General features: G+C 39.0%; 2 protein-coding genes across 7 annotated transcripts in view; one reads left to right on the top strand and one right to left on the bottom strand.

Moving 5' to 3' along the window:
* The window catches only part of LOC123871829 (BAG domain-containing protein Samui-like), a 36,328-nt gene extending 28,251 nt beyond the window's left edge, over nucleotides 1-8,077 (top strand). For 3 of the 4 annotated variants that reach the window (XM_045915821.1, XM_045915822.1, XM_045915820.1), the window contains exons 2-3: nucleotides 4,431-4,581; nucleotides 4,972-8,077. In XM_045915821.1, coding sequence (XP_045771777.1) covers nucleotides 4,431-4,581; nucleotides 4,972-6,782 — 1,962 coding nt within the window. In that variant the 3' untranslated portion in view covers nucleotides 6,783-8,077. Of the gene's footprint in view, nucleotides 1-4,430; nucleotides 4,582-4,971 lie in introns of those variants that run through there. The other variant, XR_006797350.1, reaches the window with a different exon arrangement.
* The window catches only part of LOC123871820 (vacuolar protein sorting-associated protein 18 homolog), a 30,362-nt gene that overhangs the window by 10,765 nt on the left and 6,548 nt on the right, over nucleotides 1-13,049 (bottom strand). For 2 of the 3 annotated variants that reach the window (XM_045915800.1, XM_045915802.1), the window contains 5 exons: nucleotides 12,643-12,812; nucleotides 12,069-12,220; nucleotides 11,512-11,577; nucleotides 10,724-10,889; nucleotides 9,939-10,189 (listed from right to left, as the gene is read on the bottom strand). In XM_045915800.1, the coding sequence (XP_045771756.1) occupies nucleotides 9,954-10,189; nucleotides 10,724-10,889; nucleotides 11,512-11,577; nucleotides 12,069-12,220; nucleotides 12,643-12,812 (790 nt within the window). In that variant the 3' untranslated portion in view covers nucleotides 9,939-9,953. Of the gene's footprint in view, nucleotides 1-180; nucleotides 194-9,938; nucleotides 10,190-10,723; nucleotides 10,890-11,511; nucleotides 11,578-12,068; nucleotides 12,221-12,642; nucleotides 12,813-13,049 lie in introns of those variants that run through there. The other variant, XM_045915801.1, reaches the window with a different exon arrangement.

Raw genomic sequence — 13,049 nt, 5'->3', positions numbered from 1 at the left:
TTGTTGTGTTGGACACTTTGTTGTTTTCGTGTATTATTATTATTAATCCTAGATGATGCCCGCGGCTTCGTCCGCGTGGATTTAGGTATGTAAAAATCCCGTGAAAATTTTGATTTTCCGAGACTAAAAGTATTTAAAAAAAAAAGAAGAATATTCGTCATTTTTTTAATCATGACTAACATTCCCATTTCCCCTCCAACTAAGCATAAAGCTTGTGCTAGGAGTGGATACGACAATAGTGCAACGGGTGGGATTTGAACCGCCGACCTTTCGGATTTCAGTCCGCTCCTATAACCGTTAAGCTATTGAGGCTATAGTAGTTATGTCCTTCCCCGGGTTGCAAGACATCTCTGTACGTTTCGTCAAAATAAGCTATGAAAACCTAGCAGACAAACAGACACACTTTCGTATTTATAATATTAGTATGGATGAAGCCCCCTTTTATTGCCGACGTGACCATTCACGAGTGCCACGTGTCTCTATACCTATTATGAGATAAATATAGTATACTTGTTAGTTGTTATTGCATCCATCGTAGTTCTAGACTGTGACGCAGCAACTTTTTACCCGTATCACCTACGCGCGCTGATGTCATCTGTGCAATCAACAGATTAAATAACAAAATAACAACCGTGATTCGTCCGCATTGACTTGTTCGATGTATGTACCTATTATGCACAACAGAACACGTCTGTCCTAAAAATTCTTGAAAGTTCTCTAAAGGTGCGCTTACACGGGCAATTGAAATAACACTAGGGAATTTATTCAATTATGGCTCATGGTCACATAAAGCAATTTATTGCCCTACCTACCTGAAAACAGCAATGTTGAATATCGTTTTGAGGGGCATGGAATAATATGGATCAATATGGAACAACTGGGCAATACTACATTCGTGTGAATCAGTTCAATAGTAGTCGCTGGCAATGGACGAGGTTTTACTTGCAGCGGCTTGTAGTGCTTTTATCATCAAGAGCTTAAAACGGAAACAAAGTAGAAAGAGAGAGCGGAATATATAGAGCCATTAGAAACAATATTGCTGAAACAATTGCAGCATTTTATTGAAATTGCTGCAGATTGATTTATAAATGTTGCCGAGCAATAATTGCTTAAATAATTGCCCATGTAAGCGCACCTTTAACACGTACGTAGTTAATGTATGTCCTAAAATTTCTTGAAAGTTCTTTTATGCTTGCACGCTATGAACATTGTTTGGAAATCTTACGACATATTATGATCTTTTCTTTTTAACATGTTTGGGCATAATTCGTGGAATTGGTCAATGAAGATTTGCTATTAAGGATACACACTATAATTAACAATTCTAAGCCAATCTCTTACTAAAATGCGTGGTTATATGACTATTGACTATGTAGAGAATAGAGATTGTACCTAGAGCATCAAGTTTCTCTATTTGATGTTGTATTTCTGTTGCTATAAGTTTCTTTAAATTTTCGTCTGGGTAATACTTTTTTATTTTAACTTACTTTTTTAAATTATACATATTTAAAGGGTTCCGTAGCTCAAAAGGAAAGGCTATAGGCCTATAAGTCTTATAGGATCACTTAGTCAATGGGAAGTTCCCTGTAGGTTTTGATTCCCCCGAATTGAAAGACACGACGGACAGTAAGATGATCATAGGGGTCCATTTTTCCTCTTAAAGTACAGAATCCTAAAAACTGAGGCTGTGGGTAAATAATAATAATTTGTCACGACAAATAAAATACCTATTCGCCCACATAATCAAACATTTATATTCCAAGAAATAAAACGGTTTATAATAAAACTTACTCACTGTAATGATAAAATGTAATAATAATTTGTCCTCATATAAATCTTATTGGCCTTATTATTACTGCATTTTATTGGTAAATATATGTTGTACTTTGTAAGTGTTATGTTAAAAATACACAAGCTTTGTATTACTTACATATTTCATGCTTCGACCGTATAAAGAGATCATATTTTATAATCCGAAGCACATTTTAATAAGTACGCCTTACGTATTTTATTTTTAGGGTTCTGTACTAGTAGGGTGCAAACGGGAGCCTCCGTTGTCCGTCCGTCCGTCAGCGGGTTGCAACTCGTGAACCGTAATAAGTAGAGAGATTTTTACAGAATGTGAATTTCTATTGCCGCCATAACAACAAATCCGTTTAGTAAAGATTTCAAAAAGTATGCCACGTAAATTAGTAAATTCGAAAAGAATTTAAAAAATACGTAATCTTGTAAGATCATACGGAACCCTTCGTCTGTGAATAGTACTTGACCGGTTTTTTAAATAACGTTTTCATTTTGTTGACACAGCTGAAAATCAGCGCCCTGCTTTGTTAGCGTGTTTGCGCATAATAATATGATGCAGTACAGGGCATTGCACTGAGCCGTGCACCCAATCTAGGGTGTCATAGACTTGCAATATTACTATTTTTTTCTGTAGCAACGCAGAGAACTAACGATTCTTATTTTGTGCCGTCAGTGAATATTTAATATGTATTCTTTCATCTGTCAGTTTCTATAAGGAACCAACACGTTTTACCATTTTAGAGTTCCGTACCTCAAAAGGAAAAAACGGCATTTTTAACCGACTTCAAAGAAGGAGGAGGTTCTCAATTCGTCGGAATCTTTTTTTTTTATTATTTTTTATGTATGTTGCCCCGTGCCCGATTACCTAAAGACGCCCAGACCGATTTGATTTTTTTTTTGTTTGAAAGGGTATTTGCAGGTGGTTCTATATTTTGGTGAAGATCTGATGAATATCTTCGGAGATGGAGAACAGAACTGCTGAATGGATAAGAGTAAATTGCTCGCGATCAGTGTAAGCAGTAGGTTGTTAACTAGGCATAGCATATTTTATTACAGTGGGGCCACTAAAAATTGTAAAATAAAAAAAATAAAAAAAATAAAACAAAACACATTTTTTTTTACCAACAGAAAAAAGGTGTTAAATTGTTTATTGTCATTTTCGCCAATGCACTCTGTGACGTATAAACGCTGTGAAATATTTTAATCATTTTTATCGCATCCGTCATCTCCGTATATCATTTTAATATATTTTAATAATACAGATATGGTAACAATTTGCAAAATGTACACATTACTCTTGGAGGTCGACGAACGATTTAATGGATTTCTGCACTGATCATTAAGTATTTATTGACGATTTTGGAACGTGGTTGTTTAAAGTATAAACATATAATTTGGCCTTTAAGTTTCTCAAGATTCATTTTTGGAAGTTTGTTTGAGTCTTTTCGAAAGACAAGGAAACACAGTTTTGACAACTAAATTCATCATGACTACGTAGTTTTGTTGGCCTACCCTCACAAAGAAATATCCAGGATATAATTAGGATATTTCTATTTATCAAGGATATTTATTTTGCGTATGCGACGTGTCGTTTTACCGTAATCGCCCAACTGGTATAAATTTTTTGATAACATCTCAATTTCGACTTGATTGTAAATTAAAAAAATACTGCCAATTAAAAATATCGATGAGAGGTGGAAAAATTGATACGAAATATAAATGTATGACTTTATCTCACGCTGCAGCCAGCGTAAGACGGGAGTAGTGAGTCTAGACGCGTAAGGTCATTCCGCGACCTCACACGCCATACATGGCAAGTTCTTCGCGACACTTTATACCCACTCGCTTCGCTGTCGCTATTCGGTTATATTTAATACGCGGTTTTAATTAATTAGCCCACGCCTTCGTTCCCGTGGATAGAACTTTTTAAAAATCCCGTGGGGACTCATTGATTTCTCTAGATGAAAATTAGCCATGTGTTAATCCAGGGTAATCTATCTCCATTCTAAATTTCAGCCAAATCCGTCCAATAGTTTTAGTGTGAAAGAGTAACAAACATCCGAATGGATGTTCCATCCATCCATCCATACATTTTTACTTTCGCTTACGATATATTTTTCGCTTTTATAATATTAGTAGAACTTACATTGAATTTACATTCGTTAAACAAATGCCGGTATAATAAAATAATAAATTATGTTACCTATGCATTTACTACGAAATAAGTAGGTATCAGTTAGGTTAGGGCCTATATTTTTAACTAATGTGTCAGTACTAAATCTGCACAGTGCAATCTTTGCACACCGACTGAACACAGATTGCGCAGTCAGTCGTCAGTTGCGAATTGCGATGCAGTTATATCAACCGTACTACAAACTGCAATTTTACACAGTGCAAATGCAGACCATCAGTCGATGACGGACCATCTACTACTATAAAATATTCGTTGTCCGTGCATTGGCCGGATGCGTCTTTCTCTCAATCATATAGAAATCTTCCTAGGCTTTCTATGAGATTAGGTTTGATATGGAATATACATAAAAATTGGTATTACAACGAAATAGTTAATGTAAGGCCCGAACTAGATATATCAAAGAGAACTAACAATAGTTTTGTTTTGGCCACAGCGCGGTTTCCCGTTTGATGAGGAGGAGGGATCGGACGCGTGGAGCGAGCTAGCGGCGCGCCACCCCGATATCGCGGCGCGGCTGCGGCAGCGACAGCGCCCGCCCGCCTGGGCCAGGAAGCGGCGCCCCTCCAGCCAGGACGGCATAGACGGTAAGAGCTGTTACTGCGCATACCATAGCACACAAGGCAAAGTCGGTGAAGACAGATCCACAGGCGTCAAATTAGACATTCATTTGAGGCAATTTAGTAGCATAATTCAAAAATGTAAGCACGCGACGTGCAGACATCTGTGATATCCCCACAATATCTGGTCATCACAGATTTGAGCACAACCTTACCCTAGAACAGAAAACACGTGGCCGTGTCATCGGTGCCTCACGCATACACAACACAATACAGCGCGAAAGTGCGTCGCCGCTGTGTCAGGGTATGCTTCCCATAAATCAATCTTTAAAACTTTTATATTATCACTTCCATCTTCACTTCCTCCGAAAAGTTCCATTAAAGCAATTAAACTAACAAAACATTTTGTTGTTGCAGATACAGCCGACAGTTTCGGAGGCTTCGACTTCCCTTTCGACGACATACCGCAAGACTTCAGAGAACACTTCCCCTCGCATTGGAACAGACGGTTCGGCTCCCGAGACGAGCCCTACCAGCAGCCGACCTCCCCTCAGCCGCAGGCCCCTCAGCAACAGACTACCGCCACACAGACCGAGCACGACGCTGGGCCTTCCCACCTAGAGCAGACCTTACCCCAGTACGGGCTCAGGAACACAGTCGATCTAGGACAGAAGAGCGCAGCGGACCCCAGCGTGGTTGATGCGGAGGACAGAGCGCACAGGTCTGTGTCAGCTCCCCCCGATCAGCGCGCCGACAACCCCAACAGCAAGATGAGTGGACAAAGCCACCAGGACCAGCCCCACCCCCCGCCGCCCGAGCAACACTCCAACGTCAGGCACATACCCATATTCGTCGAAGGCAGGGATGAACCGGTCATAAACAGATCAGTAGATCATGGAACTCACTTCGCCGACCCGAAACCCACGTATGTGCCCCCGCCTCAACCCCATATCGATAGAGAACAGTATTTCGCCAATGACGAGCCCGTAGGATTCCACTCTCCGTTCTCTAAGCCCTTCTTCAGGCAATCGCCGCAACCGTTCACTAAACAGAAGATGTATCCCCAAGCGTTCGCACGAGGCGGATCGCCGCAAAGATCTCAGTCGCCCAAACCCCAGAGCTATCACGAGCACGCAGCGCCGCGCCCGGAGACTCCGTCCAGACCGCAACAGAAACAAGCTCCGCCACAACAGAAGCAAACTCCGCCGCAGCAAAAGCAACCTCCCCAGCAACCGAAGCAACCTTCGCCTCCGCAGCGGCAGACCACCCCGCAACCCGCGACCTCGCCTCAGCCGCCGCACCACGAGGAGACTCGCCCGCAGTCGCCGCCCCAAGACAAACCGACCTCCAACGATCCCCTCAACCAAATCCTCACCATTCAGAAGGACGTCCTCAACCTCATAACGGAAGTCGAGAACTTCAAGGGCACCAAAAAAGACAAACACTATTTATACTTAGATGAGATGCTAACGAGGAATCTCATCAAATTAGATAATATCGAGACTGACGGCAAAGAAAGCATAAGGCAGGGCAGAAAGGAGGTGGTTAAATGTATTAATGATTGTATAGCTATGCTCGAGAGGAAAGCTGATAGCAGAGCTCTGACTACGCCTCCACCGCAAGATGTGGAAATGCAGAATACTGCGACTGAAACCCCAGCTGAAGAGCAGGCCGTCCAGAATGGTGACGTAGAGATGAACGAAACTACCAAAGAGACAGAACCAGTGCAACCCCAAATAGAACAAGAGCAAGTGCAGGAAAATATAACGTCGCCGCAAGTACAAGCGGAGGCTGAGATGAAAGAAGATGTCAAACCAGATGAAACTAAACAGCCAGCCGAAAGCAAAGAAGCTGAACAATCTGATGTACAACCAGAAGAAACAAAAATCGCAGAACCGACCCCAGAAGTGGTACCCGAGCCACCAGCACCTCAAGAAGTCACTGAAAAGAAAAAGGTCCCAAAAAAGACTGGTAAAAAACGGGACAAGAGCAAAGATAACAAAGAAGTCGCTAAAGAAAGCAAAAAGGAAGAGGTAGTAGATACAAAGGAAACGAAAGATTGCAATAAAGATAACGTAGGTAAGACAGAAGTGAATGAAAGTGATATAAATAAACAAGAAAATGAAAATAAACCAGAAAATGTAGAAGTGATGCAAGTTGATGCTAAAGGTGATACGAATAAACCTGATTCGCAAGCGATGGAAGTGGATGGTGCTGCTAGTCAATAAATTTAGTTTGCATTAGTAAAATGTTTGTAGCCACACGGTTAGGATTCGCCGCACGAGGCCTAAACCCACGGTCCCTTTTCTCAATGACATTCAAATTGTAACTACCTGCAGAATGCATTTTGTCAAATTGTCATGTTAAAATTTAAATCTGCCACATCTCGATACAAGAACTGTCGACGGAAATTGCAGATACGTATTGCTTTACAGTACACACAAAATGATAGATAGATAGATAGAAGTCTTTATTGCACTCAAAAACATGTAAAGGAACACAACACAGAAAGAAGAAAAACTGAAAAACAATTGTGTGCAAAGGCGGCCTTATTGCTCAGAGCAATCTCTACCAGGCAACTTTTGCTGAAAGGAGAAGCTAGTGTTGGATAGTACCAAGTCGCAAGTAATTATTCGAAATTACATATATATACATATATTAAATGATTCAAAAAATGTTAACAAAGGAATTAGCTTTGAATATTCAACTTTGTTGGTCTTCAATGACACCATATTTTGTTATGTAAACCGACATAACCATTTTTAGTGTTTGTAGTAGAACAAGGAATCATTATAGTTCTGTCCAGTCTGTGTTGATTATTATATTATATAAAACATTTATCACATATGGATGAACAACATCTAAGTATAACAATCTCTATCTAGAGATCAGAAATTTAGATAGATAGAAGTCTTTATTGCACACAAAAACATGTAAAGGAACACAACACAGAAAGAAGAAAAACTGAAAAACAATTGTGTGCAGAGGCGGCCTTATTGCTTAGAGCAATCTCTACCAGGCAACCTTATTATTTATGCATCGGCTAAAGAAAGTTGGATATCCAATTCCTTTATTAGTGCTTGTTGGTCTTATTTTTGTCTCTTGAAAGAGGAGAAAATTCTGAGTTCATAAATATAAATGTACTACAACATTAAAATATATCAAGCTGCAGAAAAACAATTTTACTATAATATTTCAGCGTTTATTAAGACGATCGCAGTCGGGTTTTAGTTTTCAACTTTATCTTGTTACATAGTTACAATATGAATGTCATAGCAAATAAGAGCCCTGCCTTCCTTCTTCTTCGTGTTAATTCTTTGTGCCTATGTGCTGTAACACCTTGTATTATGTTTGTACATTTTAAGTGTTTAACATCGCAACTTCGCATTAGATAATATTATGATGTCCTCTCTAGGGTTTAAAGTGGTCTCCTCTTATTTAAAATCCTAATATTTAATTAATTAATTTATTGTTTATCATAACTTGATAACACAATTTTTTCTCAATAAACAATGATCTATAATTACGTGTTTTCTTTTTATTCCATTTTCCTGTTTTATCCATATCCATACTTTAATATTATAAATGCGAAAGTGTGTCTGTCTGCTACCTTTTCACGGCCCAACAGTTTAACCAATTCTGGCGAAATTTGGTACAGGGTAAGCTTATATCCCAGGGACGAACATAGGTTTACTTTTTATCCCGGAAAATCAAAGAGTTCCCACGAGATTCCTAAAGACCCATCCGCTTAACCGATTTGTATGAAATTTGGTACAGAGGTAGCTTGCGTCCCTGTAATTGATTTAGGCAACTCTTTATCCCGGAAAATCAAACAGTTCCCACGGGATTTTTAAAAACCTAGATCCACGCGGACAAAGTCGCGAGCGTCCTCTACTTAAAAATAATGCGTAAAAAATGAGTTCTCACGCACCATTTTCACTTTGTGTCAAATATAATGTCAAAAGTACGATTTTGGTGCTTATTTTTGGTACTTTTGACATGACAGATGACGCATGAGAAGTCATTTATGTTTTGTACGGACTATAGTTGCATTTTACGAGTGCGCGTGGGTCATGCTTGCGTACAGATGTTTTCACGGCCCATCCGTTGAACCGATTTTGACAAAATTTGGTACAGAGATAGCTTGCTTTCCGGGGAAGAGCATAGGCTACTTTTCATCTCGACAAATCAAAGAGTTGATTTTTAAAACTAAATCCACGCGGACGATGTCGCGACCATCAATTTTAAGATGTGTATAAAAAAATAACCAAGCTTAGTGTTATACCAATTTAATATATTAATATACTTACATACAAATTTACTATTTGGAATTTTGATTTTACGCATTTATAGTACAAAATACTTAAAAATATTAGATTCAATCACAGTAGGTATACATCCTTAAAAACTAAAATTGTTTATTAAATTTATAAATAGGATAATTTTATGATTCTGCTAAAAAGTGATGCAGCTACAGAACTATAGCACACGACAAGTCGAGTTGGCAATCGGGGGATTGAGACGAGGAGACCACCCGCGCTATCCCGCACCGGGTTAGCGCGAGGGCTGTGCTGGTGTGCGGGGCGCCCAAATTGCCATCCCGATCTGTCGCGCATTATAGGTAAATTGATTCATCCTACTATCACTACAACGGATTGACATAATTCCTTGCATGGATAGGTATTAGGTATAGTTAAAGACTGAAGAGTGACATAGGCTATTTGTTATCCCGGGAAATTAACGAGGTGCCACAGGATTTTTAAGAATTTAAATCCAAGTGGACGAAGTACCGGCATCATCTAGTGACTAGATCATTTTAGTCATTGATATTGTAGTCAATAATATACTTGTAATGCGTAGAAAATGAGTTCTCACGCGCCATTTTAACTTATTTAAATTTTTATGTGTCAAATATTAAATCACATGTACTTTTGACAAGACAGTACTGTTGACCCTTCTTCTTCTTCGTCGTAACACTCTTGGCAGAGCGGTCGTGGTCATCACGAAACGACATTTTTGGGGGCAGATGTTATACGCCTCACAGCACTGTTGACCCAGATACAGAACAAGAGTGAATAGGCACCTTCTAGGTAAACGCGTCCCATCTTAGACCACATCATCACTTTCCATCAGGTGTGATTGTGGTCAAGCGCTTACCTATAGTGAATAAAAAAAAAAAAAAGATAGCGTTTAAATGGCGCGTTAGAAGTAATTTTGTACGGACTATAATTCAGTTCTATTCCTTCATGACCAGATCCCAGTTCCATGATGAACCTTTTGTATATTGTTGAACCTGTCAATACACAAAAGGTCAAGGAGTCTCTCAAAGTTTAAATTACAGTATGCCGTTCAGGATTCAGTGTATTTGATAAGACGTCAGTCTATATCTTTGAAACCATTCACTCCCATTCCTTCATCACTCGGTCCCAGTCTTCATCAGCAATGAACGGTTTGTCAATACAAGTGATCATGTGCTCTCCACAGAACACACACTCGCTCGCCACAATATCATCCATTTCATTCTTCAGCACTTCCTTGAGAGGCAACCCGCTGGAAGTGACCGTGTTAAGTTCTATGCTGGGGAGAACTTTCAGTTTGCGTTGTAGATCTGTTAGTTTGTTGCGTTTGGCCGGCGCTAGAAGAAAAATAAATAACATAAGAATTTCTTTGTATAAATAATACTTATTTAAATAACAAGAAAGAAAGAAATAATATTTAATTCTACTGAGAACTAAACAGATTCTACTGAAAAAAGCCTGTAAGAAACTCAATAGTTGCTCTTTTCAAAATGCAAGATGTTACAATATGTAGCTGAATCAATGTATCAAGTTATAACATTATCTTGTGCGATGTTGAGACTAAAATCGATTGCTTTCATGCGTCATTAACTTAGTAACAATACATGGTAATGATACTATAAAAAACCGTTACAGTGTAACATGGCAGTGTAGTGATATTGGTCTTACCATATTTTTACCAAATTCCTAATAAATAAAAGTACCAAGTACCAAAAGTTGTACTATTCAGTGCACCTTGCTTGCAATTAGTCTTAAAATTTGTGCCTCGACTATAATGTTCTACTTTGCGCACTAGCAACATAAATAACTATTCCATATGTGTAAGTAGCTGAAAGTAGGCAATACGCTATCCCGGTACCAGGAACACTTACCCAGTATGGGCTGCATCTCAGCCATGAGACAGTCGCTGTGGAACCTGTGAGCGCAGGGGAACAGGTAGAAGGGGCGCAGCAGGAGCGCGATGTCGCACAGGCAGCACGCGTCCGACACCGACACTAGCACGCTCCGGTTACGGAACGATTGGATTTCGTTACGGACCTGAAACAATCAATTTTTTTGAAAAATTTCGAAATTCGAATTTTATAAATTAGAGTTAAACCACTCGAAAACGTTGGTTAGATCCTTCAACAAGAAGGCAGTCTCTTGAGGTGCTGACCGTTCAGTAGGAAAATCTTTAGATGCGACTAAGGGTGAGATTTATAAAGCGCACTTTGACTTTGCTCAGACTTAAGATTGAGTTAAAACGAGACAGATTTATGTGAGAGATATACATCTGTCTCGTTTTAACTCTGGCTTAAGTCTAAGCAAAGTCTGAGTGCCGTTTATAGATCTCACCCTTAGAGAGATCGCCCACCGTGACTTTTTGTAGTGATACAATAGCGATACAGTTGTGATGTGTGGCATGTAGTTTTGCCTACGATTTTTATCGCTACTGTTGCGCCCTTCAATACAACGTTATTAATTTGTGGTTTTTGTGGCACTGAATGTAACATAAAAATGCCCTGCACATTCTATAAGTTATAAATATCAATAGAATAAAATAGATATTATAATAAATATAAAAAATAAACTTATTTTATTTTTTTGGGAACATTTTTTAAAAATATGACTTGAGTGAGATGTGTAAATAAATGGGAGAACAATAAAAAACAGAACTTACACATTCAGCAGAATTAGTGGCCTCCTCCATTTCTGCTTTAATCTCTTCTATTTGTTTGTTATATTCCTAAAAACAAGAATTATTTTAATTAAAGAAATTATAATAGTTGGTAAGCAAATTTTAACACCCAAGCCGCAAGCGATTTAAAAAAGAATAAAATGTGTGCTATGATAAATAGAAATTTATATTAGTATCCAGGTTCAATACATATTTTATTTAACCTCTATTTACAACCTAACCTATAACTCTATTTAGAACCTAAAATACCTCTGTCCTCTAATAGTAAATAGATGGTGGTCTCAAAACAGCTGTACTGTAGATCAACCATATGGACCATATACATAAGTATTACCGCACTTGTGCAATAATGAAATATTACAGTACGGTTTGTATAGGTGGCCAACTGTGGAATAATATATTTTTATCGCTCATGTGCGGTAATAGTCTAGCTTACAATTTTGGCAGTAGATTGAAATGTGCAACTATTATCTACGATTATATTATTTATCCTGAATTCCTGAAGCTGCAATAAAACCTCAGTAGTGAGGTTAGCTCACCTCCAAGGATTGGCAAATGGGCTCTCGGAAGTGGTCGATGGTGACCACGTCGCTGAAGAAGGGCAGGATATCCTCGATCTTGATGAGCGGACATTCTTCTAGTAAACTCATCGCTTCCTTGATGTCTTGGTTCTTGGTTATCACGTGTTCGGCTGTAATAGACGAAGGAATACAAACTTTATCCAACTATGGGAGAGTACAGTATTTGGCAGATGTGTGTAGGTTGTTAGTGTTCTGTGCCTAACAGGAATAACGGAACCCTTATAGGATCACTTTGTTGGCTGTCTGTCTGTCGTGTCTGTCAAGAAAAGCTATAGGGCACTTTCCTGACCTAGAACCATGAAATATGGCAAGTAGGTAAGTCTTATAGCGCAAGTAAAGCAAAAATTCGAAAACTGAATTTGTGGTCAACATGCATAAAAATTTTTGATTTATCGTGCAACTTCGGGTTGGACGGACGGACGGAAAGACAGACGGACGGACAGACAGACAGACAACAAAGCGATCCTATAAGGGTTCCGTTTTTCCTTTTGAGGAACCCTAAAAAACAGAATACTGAGGATTCGGTATATACCTATTCCGAGCCAAAGCCTCCTTTGCAGGCTCTCATCGTCCGGCATATTGGCGACGCTCTTCGCCAGAGTCAGGTCCACTTCTAACGCCAACTCCGCGGCCGACTCCCACAGCCCCAGCAGAGTTGATAGCTTTACGCACGCTTCTGACAAACCCTTCTCTCTGCAGAGCCTAGAAATATTCAATTAAGGGCTAGTTGTACTTTGATCGCCAATAAAATAAAATGGGTTACAAAAGTCCTTAACAATATTTTACCTTAAACCTTAAATGTATGTACAACAAAGTCGAAGTCTCAATAAACACAATTTAATATAAAATGAATTCTGGAAATAGCAATGTAGCTAACTCTGTTGTATGTAATCTATACATATAATAAAATTGTAGAAAAGCGGTGTCTGTACAATGGAA

This window comes from Maniola jurtina, chromosome 14, assembly GCF_905333055.1.
Source record: "Maniola jurtina chromosome 14, ilManJurt1.1, whole genome shotgun sequence".
Lineage (NCBI taxonomy): Eukaryota > Metazoa > Arthropoda > Insecta > Lepidoptera > Nymphalidae > Maniola > Maniola jurtina.
This window is presented reverse-complemented; position numbering and strand designations above follow the sequence as displayed.